Source organism: Macaca thibetana, chromosome 11 (genome assembly GCF_024542745.1).
Source record: "Macaca thibetana thibetana isolate TM-01 chromosome 11, ASM2454274v1, whole genome shotgun sequence".
Lineage (NCBI taxonomy): Eukaryota > Metazoa > Chordata > Mammalia > Primates > Cercopithecidae > Macaca > Macaca thibetana.
Genome location: NC_065588.1, coordinates 94,892,962 through 94,904,071, shown reverse-complemented (window position 1 = coordinate 94,904,071; position 11,110 = coordinate 94,892,962). Strand labels below are relative to the sequence as shown.

At 41.2% G+C, this 11,110-nt stretch overlaps 1 protein-coding gene and 1 non-coding gene across 6 annotated transcripts in view; both read right to left on the bottom strand.

The window, feature by feature from the left end:
• Positions 1-5,534: 5,534 nt before the first annotated feature.
• The window catches only part of SLC25A3 (solute carrier family 25 member 3), a 772,593-nt gene continuing 767,017 nt past the window's right edge, over positions 5,535-11,110 (bottom strand). For 3 of the 5 annotated variants that reach the window (XM_050749349.1, XM_050749347.1, XM_050749348.1), the window contains 5 exons: positions 8,836-9,015; positions 8,160-8,341; positions 7,056-7,228; positions 5,962-6,072; positions 5,535-5,875 (listed from right to left, as the gene is read on the bottom strand). In XM_050749349.1, the coding sequence (XP_050605306.1) occupies positions 5,715-5,875; positions 5,962-6,072; positions 7,056-7,228; positions 8,160-8,341; positions 8,836-9,015 (807 nt within the window). In that variant the 3' untranslated portion in view covers positions 5,535-5,714. Of the gene's footprint in view, positions 5,876-5,961; positions 6,073-7,055; positions 7,229-8,159; positions 8,342-8,835; positions 9,016-10,945; positions 11,068-11,110 lie in introns of all 5 variants that reach the window. The other 2 variants (XM_050749350.1, XM_050749352.1) reach the window with 1 other exon arrangement.
• Positions 7,300-7,545, bottom strand: LOC126931910 (small nucleolar RNA SNORA53). Its single transcript, XR_007718018.1, has one exon. It is a non-coding gene; the product is annotated as a small nucleolar RNA SNORA53 (small nucleolar RNA).

Sequence of the window (11,110 nt, the reverse complement as noted above, 5' to 3'; positions counted from 1 at the left end):
GATAGTAGCTGGCTTATTAATGTACACTATTCTTTGACATTTCAGGAAGGCACAGTGTTCAACTATAAACTACAGAGTCCTGTAAGTTTAAAATCAGTTTGTTTCTCAACTATGTGATATCCAGGATATTTTACAATTACTTTGAGATTTTTCCTCATCAGTAATGCAAAGAAAATTGCAGTATTATACTTTTTTTTTTTTTTTTTTGGAGACAGGTTATCACTCTGTCACCAGGCTGGAGTGCAAGGTTGTGACTGTAGCTCACTGCAGCCTCAAACTCTTGGGCTCAGATGATCCTCCTTCAGCTTCCTAAGTAGCTGAGATTACAGGCACATGCCACCATGCCTGGCTAATTTATTTTTTGAAGAGGAGGGGTCTCACTTTGTTGACCAGGCTGGTCTTCAACTCCTGAGCTCAAGTGATCCCTGGCCTGGGCCTCCCAAAGTGCTGGGATTACAGCACTTTGTGATCTGTGAATTCATCTCACAGAGTTACAGCTTTGCACTCAAGAAGCCTTTCGCTAAGACTGTTCTTGTGGAATTTGCAAAGTGATATTTGGAAGCCCTTGGAGGGCTATGGTGAAAAAGAAAATATCCTCAGATAAAAACTGGAAAGAAGCTTTCTGAGAAACTGCTTTGTGTTCTGTTAATTCATCTCACAGAGTTACAGCTTTCCCCTCAAGAAGCTGTTCGCTAAGACTGTTCTTGTGGAATTTGCAAAGTGATATTTGGAAGCCCATAGAGGGCTATGGTGAAAAAGAAAAGTATGAGCCACTGTGCCCAGCCTGATATACAATTTCTTTCTGAGACAGAGTCTCGCTCTGTCGCCCAGGCTGGAGCGCACTGGCGCAGTCTTGGCTCACTGCAACCTCCGCCTCCCAGCGATTCTCAAGCGATTCTCCTGCCTCAGCCTCCCAAGTAGCTGGAATTACAGGCATGCACCACCACGCCTGGCCAATTTTTGTATTTTTAGTAGAGACCCGGGGTTTTGTCATGTTGGCCAGGCTGGTCTCAAACTCCTGACCTCAGTCTGCCCACCTCAGCCTCCCCAATGTGCTGGGATTTCAGGAGTGAGCTTTTGCACCTGGCCTGATATACAATTTCTTATGCTAAAGAAGCAATGTATAACTCCTAATTTACCACTGACTGCTATGCACTTCATTAACATTATGGACATTTCTATCCCAAAAATCATATAGAAATGTTACTTTTGTTTATTTGTTTTTGAGACGTAATCTCACTCTGTGGCCCAGGATGGAGTGCAGTGGCGCAGTGGCACAATCTCAGCTCACTGAAAGCTCCGCCTCCTGGGTTCACCCCATTCTCCTGCCTCAGCCTCCTGAGTAGCTGGGACTACAGGCACCCACCACCATGCCTGGCTAATTTTTTGTATTTTTAATAGAGACGGGGTTTCACCATGTTAGCCAGGATGGTCTCGATCTCCTGACCTCGTGATCTGCCCGCCTCAGCCTCTCAAAGTGCTGGGATTACAGGTGTGAGCCACCACGCCCGGCCAGAAATGTTACTTTTGAGAAGGGTTTCACTCTGTCACCCAGGCTGCAGTGCAATGGCGTAAACATGGCTCACTGTAGCCTCAACCTCTCAGGCTCAAGCGATCCTCCTGCCTCAGCCTCCCAAATAGTTGAGACTACAGGCAAATGTTACCACACCCCCTAATTTTTGTATTTTTTTGTGTCACTATGTTGTCCAGGCTAGTCTCAAACTCCTGGACTCAAGGCATCCCTCTGCCTCAGTCTCCTAAAGTGTTAGAATTACAGGCATGAGCCACTGTGCCCAACCAGAAATGTTAAACTCACTTTATGGTTCCAGAACAAGGATTAAATGAAATAAAAAATTAAAATATTAAATATGGTTGGCCAAGTGTGGTGGCTCAGCCCTCTAATCCCAGCGCTTTGGGAGGCCAAGGCAGAAGGCTTGCTTGAGCTCAGGAGTTCAAGACCAGCGTTGGCAACATAGCAAGACCTCATCTCTGCTAAAAATAAAAAATATTAGCCAGACACGGTGGTCCACACTTGCAGTCCCTGTTATTCAAGAGGCTGAAGTAAGAGGATTACTTGAGTTTGGGAGATCGAGGCTGCAGTGAGCTATCATCATGCCACTGCACTCCAGTCTGGGTGACAGAGCGAGACCTTCTCAAAAATAAAATAAGGTCAAAACGGGCCAGACAAGGCAGCTACCTGTAATCCTGGCCACTTTGGGAGTCTGGGGCAGGAAACTTGCTTGAGGTCAGGAATCTGAGACCAGCCTGAGCAACACAGCAGGACCCATCTATGAAAAAACAGGAGCAAGTAGTGGCACATCCCAGTTGTGTCAGTTAACTGGGAGGCTGAGGCAGGAAGATCACTTGAGTCCAGGAGTTCAAGGCTGTACTCCAGCCTGGGTGACAAAGAATCCTGTTCTCTAGGGGGAAAAAAAAAGTCAAAACATTTCATAAAACTTTCACACAATGTTTAGTTAAGCTGTTACTCTTCTGTTCAATTTTGTTGCACCTATCAGAAGGCATAATTTCATAAAATCAGGATTCCTTGGCGCTTTAACCACTCTCAAAATATTTGATCCTACTGGAAGTTACTATGCAATGCTATCTTGTCCCTGAATCAACATAATTCCACTATCAGTTTCATATATATATATATATATATATATATATATATATATACATTTTTTTTTTTTTTTTTTTTTTTTTTTTTTTTGAGACAGAGTTTCACTGTTGTTGCCCAGGCTGGAGTGCAATGGAGCAATCTCAGCTCACCACAACCTCCGCCTCCCAGGTTCAAGTGATTCTCCTGCCTCAGCCTCCCGAGTAGCTGGGATTACAGGCGTGCGCCACTACCCTGGCTAATTTTATATTTTTACTACAGATGGGGTTTCACCATGTTGGTCAGGCTGGTCTTGAACTCCCGACCTCAGGTGATCCGCCCACCTCGGCCTCCCAAAGTGCTGGGATTACAGGCGTGAGCCACCACACCCGGCAGTTTCATATATTCTTACTCCACTGGGTTCTGCTTTATAATATTGACAGCAGACATTTCATTAAATGAAATGTTAAAAGAACACCAATACATACATATAAAAATTTTCTTACTATGATCTTTTAGTATAATTTAAAAACCTGAAATGAGAATTCACATCACTGTAAGTGGGCCTCTTACTTGGGTTTTGAGGATGAAGTGGCTTTCTCTCAGAAATAGCTTTGAACTGTAACTCTAGTAACTACAGACGGCAGACTCCACAGCTTGAACACAGCATATTTTATATCAATGCCCACAAATAAAACCTATTATAACTCTTAGGAAATAAAACTTGAATCCTGATTGGCACAACTGCCTCAGTGAGGGCTGGCTGAACTGCATACCCAAAATGTTTTAGATCTACGGTCCACTTTCATGTTGGCTGCGCTAACGCATTTCCATTTGCTCCTCTTACACTTTGACTGACGTTCCTCTCAGCAAGAGGTGGAGACTATGTTCCTTTTTACCTGAATCTGGGATTTGGTCTCTGAGACATCACTGTTGTAACCAAGAGTATGGTAAAAGTGATGTTATGTGACATTGAAGGGTAAGTCCTAAAAAGCCAACTCTGCCAAGCTCTATTGGAGCCCTGAAATTCCACCTATGTCCAGCTGCCCTGAAGCCACCATGCTAGAGACTTTGGGGAAAGACTATACCACTGACAGGGAAATGCACAAACAGCATCCTTTCAGCTCAGAAGTGAAAAGCTTCATGAGACTCAGAACCAGAAGTCTGATACTCCTGAGTTCTTCACCCACAGAAAAGCTTATCATGACATTAATTTTTGTGTGCTTTGCTAACATAGTAAGAACTAACATACAGTTGATACTGCTAAGCACCACAGCCACCACTTGGTTGGGTTCAGAAGACACCCTACTCTTTTTTTTTTTTTTGAGACGGAGTCTCGCTCTGTCGCCCAGGCTGGAGTGCAGTGGCCGGATCTCAGCTCACTGCCATTCTCCTGCCTCAGCCTCCCGAGTAGCTGGGACTACAGGCGCCCGCCACCTCGCCCGGCTAGTTTTTTGTATTTTTTTTAGTAGAGACGGGGTTTCACCGTGTTAGCCAGGATGGTCTTGATCTCCTCCTGACCTCGTGATCCGCCCGTCTCAGCCTCCCAAAGTGCTGGGATTACAGGCTTGAGTCACCGCGCCCTACTCTTATCTTTTTAAAGTTTAGTCCAAATGTCTACCTACAACTCTTCCTTTTTTCCTGCAGGACAGGTAAAATGGTGAATCTTTAACAAGTTCAGGCAATGATGATATAAAGAAGTTAACATGCAACTAGCTGCACTGGCTTCTAAATTGAGTTCTCTGATCTTACTATGAGTTTGTAGTAACATTTCTCTCCAATCTCTGAAAAAGTTTTTCTCTCCAGGCCATCTGTATGCTTTATGTAGGGATTGTTAACCCCACCCATGTATTACGCATAACAACTCTAGGTAAAATGCAGTGTTTGAAAAACAGCATGTTATATATTACACTAGGTTTTTGGGTTTTTTCCCAGTGGTGGGCTGTCATTACAAAAGATTGAACTTTTATACTTCCTAACCAAACTGAAGGGGAATCTAAACACAAAAACTCATTCACTTTCTAGAAGCTCTTTAAAAATGGGCTTAAAACTACAATCTATCTCATATCTGAGTATGATAGAATGCTTTTTGCCCAGTGGCATTCATGTAGTTCAGCTGTCAAGCAGTACCTCTTAAAATACCAGACTGAAATAGTTTAATTTTCTGTAATTTAGAGTCAGAGCTAGGCGCGGTGGCTCACGCCTATAATCCCAGCACTTTGGGAGGCTGAGGCGGGCGGATCACCTGAGGTTGGAAGTCAGAGACCAGCCTGACCAACACAGGGAAACCCCGCCTCTACTAAAAATACAAAATTAGCTGAGTGTGGTGGCGCATGCCTGAAATCCCAGCTACTCAGGAGGCTGAGGCAGAACAATCGCTTGAACCTGGGAGGCAGAGGTTGCAGTGAGGCGAGATTGCGCCACTGCACTCTAGTCTGGGCAACAAGAGTGAAACTCCGTCTCAAAAAAAAAAAAAGTCAGATCTGTGTGAAGAGAATTAGGGTACCTGAAAATCATTTTCAGCTGTCAATCACTTTGGTCCTTTACTATCATTCCAAGAATCAGCCTAACTTGGGTTACCTTGTCTTACAAATAAGGATTAGCAAACTCATCAACATAAAAAAAAGGTTTAGTACATGCTGCAAAAATTTAAGTATACACTGACATTTCCTTGCCAAAATAACCACAAATGACTATACATATTTAACTATAATTAAATCAAGTTTTTAGAAATCTAAAGTCTGTTTCCCTAAAAATACAGGAACTTTGTGTGATAAAACTTGAGACATATGACAATTTGTGAATACCAACTGGAATATTCAACCAACAATGGTCAGTTTTGTCTTTTTTCCTTAACTTATACTTCATTCTTTCCAACTATTTTAAAGCTAAATCTTTTTTTTTTTTAAAGTTTTTAAAATAAGTCACAGGCAAATCATGAAGAGTTGGGTTTATTTCGACAGTAAATTTGAAACTCTTGCCTTAAGCAAGAGTACTACAGTAATTATACCAGGAATAGACAATTTCCTAGACTGTCAAATATATAAAAGTTCCTTTTGCACTTTCTTCAACACTGATCAACAAGCAGATTCAGTCCACATTTGCTTTGATCTATCTATTGAGTTAACCCAAGCTTCTTCTTCAGAGACTCTGGCATCTCCGGTGGAGGAGGGCGAGGGAGCCTGAAGTAGACCTTCACGGAATCATAGATAAACCACTGTAGTGCAGTCAGAGTACCAATCATGATGATACGGGCAAACAGTCCCTTCCATACACCTGGTTCAAACAGGAAACGCAAATGAAAAAAATGCAACATATCCAAAACTGTTGTTCTTTCTTTCAAGAAAAAAACATCATCCTACCTTTAAATCCAAGTCTCTTGAGGACCTGAGAAGCACTGCTACCTTTTTCTTTATTCAACACAGATACCACAGAATCAGCAGGGTGAGAAACAATTGCACAAAAGACTCCAGCTGAAAAAAAATAAAGGATCCCATACAGTGCCGGTTAAAAATAAAACTTCACATAGCCAATAATCATTTTTATGACTTTAAAATAATATTTTTCTAGTTCTAAAATAAAAATCAGACTCAGGGTGAGACAGGTACAGTTATCAAACTGTCTATCCGATATAAAACAGAACAATCATTTAAGTTTTTCAGATTTTATTCAACACTTTCTGTATAAAATTCTTAATAACCTAAACAACAACAAAAAAAATGGTGCAACAGTAAGATCAATACATTCCCAAGCCTAATAATGATATCCCATAAAACGACCCTTTTAGGAACTAGTTAGCAAGTATTTATGAATCCTAAAAAGCATATAAAATGTTACAGGAAGATAAAACTGCTTTATAGGCCGGGCACAGCAGCTCACGCCTGTAATCCCAGCACTTTAAGAGGTCGAGGTGGGTGGATCACTAGAGGTCAGGAGTTCAAGACCAGCCTGGCCAACACGGTGAAACCCTGTCTCTACTAAAAATACCAAAAATTAGCCGGGTATAGTGGCGGACGCCTGTAATCCCAGCTACTCAGGAGGCTGAGACAGGAGAATCGTTTGAACCTGGGAGGCGGAGGTTGCAGTGAGCCGAGATTGCGCCATTGCACTCCAGCCTGGGAAACAAGGGTAAAACTCCGTCTCAAAAAAAAAAAAAAAAAACAAAAACAAAAATACAAAAAATGAGCTGGGCGTGGCAGTGCATGCCTGTCCCAGCTACTTGGGAGGCTAAGGCAGGAGAATCACTTGAACCTAGGAAGAGGAGGTTGCAGTGAGGTATGATCACGCCACTGCACTCCAGCCTGGGCAACAGAGCAAGACTATGCCTCAGGGAAAACAAGAAAACAAAAACACTGCTTTATAACCTTTGGAATACTTTTCCCTCTCAAAAAACGCCAATAATGGAAATGATTATTTGTTCATAATTTCAGACAAGTGTGTTCTAAGTAATTCATACCTATGTAACCTGCTATAAATGTTACAACCAGCTGCTCTGGCTTTGAACATTCACTGCGGGGCTTAGGAACCACAAACTTGTACAGTGCTTCAACAGTACGTTCAAAGCAGGCGAACTTCATCATGGTGTATGGTATTTGTCTCATCCAGAGAGGAGCAACCCCCTTGTAGAATCTAGGAAATCAAGAGACTTGTTTTACAGAGTTGCATATACTCATCAATCAGAGATTGTCATTATTAACACAAGTGTCCGCACACGAGTCGAGTCCTGATAGTAACAAATGGCAGCAAAAATGCATGTCATTTCTATCAGAACGTTAGACTAACATGCAGGTATATTTCTCTTACATGCCAATGACTCAAGCACCTTTGACTATACAACCAAAAAAGTTGCTGGATGTTTCTTTGACTGGAACCACAAGAAACAAGAAGTTTACAAGTGGAACTCAGTTCAAGATTCATCCACAAAGGTGGATCTAAGGAAGCATGTTGTAGTCATGGAAATTCTTAACTGTGAATAGATCACAAGGATACTAACAAGCCCTCCCTAAAAGTTAATAGTAAATGTTTAGGCCAAATATCAAGTCATTTGCAGAATGACAAATGGTCCTTACTTTAGGGGGGGGGAAAAAAAAAAAAAACCCAGTCCAGGGGTCAAACCATGTATTAACTTATCTTTACCTCTCAAGTTTATGTTCTACATACAGGTAAATAGACATTAAATGTTATAATAGTCTTTTTTAAAAGTCTGGTAGACTTAATACTAAAAAATGAAGTTCACAGCTGGACGCAGTGGCTCACGCCTGTAATCCCAGTACTTTGGGAGGCCGAAGTGGGTGGATCACCTGAGGTCAGGAGTTTGACATCAACCTGACCAACATGGAGTCTCTAAAATTAGCCAGGCGTGGTGGTGCATGCCTGTAATCCCAGCTATTCAGGAGGCTGAGGCAGGAGCATCACTTGAATCTGGGGGGCAGAGGTTGCGGTGAGCCCAGACAGTGCCACTGCACTCCAGCCTGGACAAGGGCAAAACTCTGTCTCAAAAAAAATGAAGTTCACTTAAAATAAGTACTTTCATAATATAAATTTTTAAGTGTTTACTTACGCTTTTAGGCCTTCTTCCTTATACATTTTGGGAGCTGCATCCCTCAAAGTGTTGGCATAACCTGGCTGGGTTTGAATTCGAACCTTAGCAGCTTCCATAGGAGCCAGGGCAATGTCAGCAAAGAATTCAGCACTGGCAGAGGCAGCCAAATATAGTGATGTGCGCCAGAGATAAGTATTCTCCTAAAATCCAAAACACAAGGAAGGACGTGAATTGCTGTTGTGCTGGTATTCAACTGAAGTGACAGTTCTAGGAAACAACTAAGCTTCAGATATTTTATAAAGTAACACACGATATGTAATATATATGTGGTCTCTCATAACCTCATTAACAAAATACGTAACTATGTGAACAATGTGAATGTTTAAAAAATATCTAGATGTCACGTACAGTTAGCCCTGGAACTACGCAAAGGAGTCCCAGAGCCCTTCTCTAAAAAACTCAAAATCCAACTTACTTAGAAAACAAGATAGTATATTAAAAGGAGAATTGTAACTTAATGAAATACATTTTATTTCTCAACCTGTCTCTGCTGACACAGGCTTATGATTTAAGACATGTTGCTCACTTTGTAGGACCATTTTCTTCAGTGCTAAAATAAGGCAGGACAGAAAAATCTAAGAACCTTTTTGGTCTTAAACACTCGGAACGTTCAATTTCAAAGTTAATTACATACCTCTCCAAGCATGTTGCTATACAAGACTTTAAAGACTTCATAAAAGCCAAACTTGCAGAGTCCCTGCATGGAGTAGCCAATGAAAGTCGGAGCCCATCCTTTAGCCAAACCACGAACACCATCCTCTTTAAGTGTAACTGAGAATCCATTAAATATGCCCTTGTACTTTTGGGGGTCCACCTTTATTTAAAACAAGAAAAAAAAATTAAATGCACCAAACAGTTAACGTAAAAATTTAATCTCATGATTATTTTTGTTTGGGTTCCATAATAAACTTCAGCAACTACACAAAAGGTAAATACATTAGTTCCTGCCAGGCGCGTTGGCTCACGCCTGTAATTCCAGCACTTTGGGAGGCCAAGGCAGGTGGATTACCTGAGCTCAAGAGTTCGAGACCAGCCTGGGCAACACAGTGAAACCCCATCTCTACTGAAATACAAAAAAGTAGTGGGGCATGGCAGCGTGTGCCTGTAATCCCAGCTACTCGGGAGGCTGACACAGAAGCATCACTTGAGCCTGGGAGGCAGAGGTTGCAGTGAGCCACGATCGTACCACTACACTCCAGCCTGAGCAGCAGAGCAAGACTCCATCTCAAAAAAAAAAAAAAATACAGTAGCTCTCCCTTATCCAAGGGTTCATTTTCTGTGGCTTCAGTTATCCACGGTCATATTAAGATATTTTGAGTGAGGAACTACATTCACATAACTTTTATTAGTTTATGCTTATAACTGTTTATTATCGTTCATTTGATTACTTTTATAAACGGAAACTTTTGTACATTAAGGTCTAGCTTTCTGTGTTAAACTTAAGTCTTGGAGTGATAGTTAAGAGGGTAAAATTTCCACAAAAATACATAACAAAGCTGATTCTTAAGAGATTTCTTACCGCCCAACTCCTACTACTATTTTTTTTTTTTTTTGTCTTGCTTTGTAGCCCAGGATGGGAGTGTCATGGTGTGATCTCAGCTCACTGCAACCTCCACCTCCCAGGTTCAAGCGATTCTCCTGCCTCAGCCTCCCGGGTAGCTGTGACTAGTAGCTGCAACTACAGGCACGCCACCATGCCCAGCTAATTTTTGTATTTTTAGTAGAGACGGGGTTTCACCATGTTGGCTAGATTGAGTTCTGATCTCAAACTCCTGACCTCAAGTGACCCACCCGCTTCAGCCACCCAAAGTGCTGGCATTCCAGACGTGGGCAACCATGCCTGGCCCACCTCCTACTTTTTAAAAGCTACTGTCTAGATAATAGATATATCTGTATTCCTAACATATGCTAGTTCTTTAAGTAGCTTATAGCATAAAGTTTTGTGAACACTAAACAAACTAAACCCAAGTTAAAAAAAAAAGCACATAAACTAAATTCACTTCAAGAGACATGCATAACATGTTTTAGCAAAAGTACATTTCATATCCATTATATTAACTAATGGGGAGGAAAAAAAGCTTATCTCACTATTTCTGCCAGTACTAGAAGGGGTGGTATACATCACCTTCCTCTCCCTCCTAATATTTCAAATTCATTTCTCTTTTAGGTAAATAGACTTCTAATCCTGTTTGGAACAAATAAATTTTTGATGTCTTGTTTTTGTTTCAATAATCTTAATTAAAAGATATTGAAATTATTTTAAAATGTTATGTAAATATACAAAAGGCTAATCTGACAAAATTTTCATACTAAGGCATTAGAGCATTTTAAATAAATCTACATGTGCTCTTTGCCTTGGTCTTATTAGTAGATAAAGGACATCGTTACCTCACATAATACACAGACTTGTTTACCCACTCCAACACACAGGTGCTTATAAAACGACTATTTGGGGCACAAGTAAGCTTGAAGAACTCTGGCCAGAAAGTGAAGAGCAGCAGCAAAGAGCCATCTACAGCCAGAGTCTAAGAGTGAATAATTTACTCCAACAAGAGAGGCATTTATTGGATTTAAAACACTAGTTAAAATAAAGCCCACGATTTAAAGAAATTTTAGTTTGGTTTCCTACTGAAGTTTCTAGCAGTTGTGATGTCTTCAAATTCTCATTTGGGAAGCGCTTTAAGATTTTATTTAAAGTTAAGTCACATGAAAGATACTTTCAATGTTGTCATCTCAATACAAACCTGCATACGGCATTTCACTAAATCCAGGGGAACGACAGCAGTGTGTGTCAGACCACAACTTAAGACCCCACCAAAGCCACACAGTGCATAATACTTCGCGGAGCCAAATTCACAACTGTACTCTGTAGTAAGAGAAGACACACCATGCATTTTAATATAAAACTC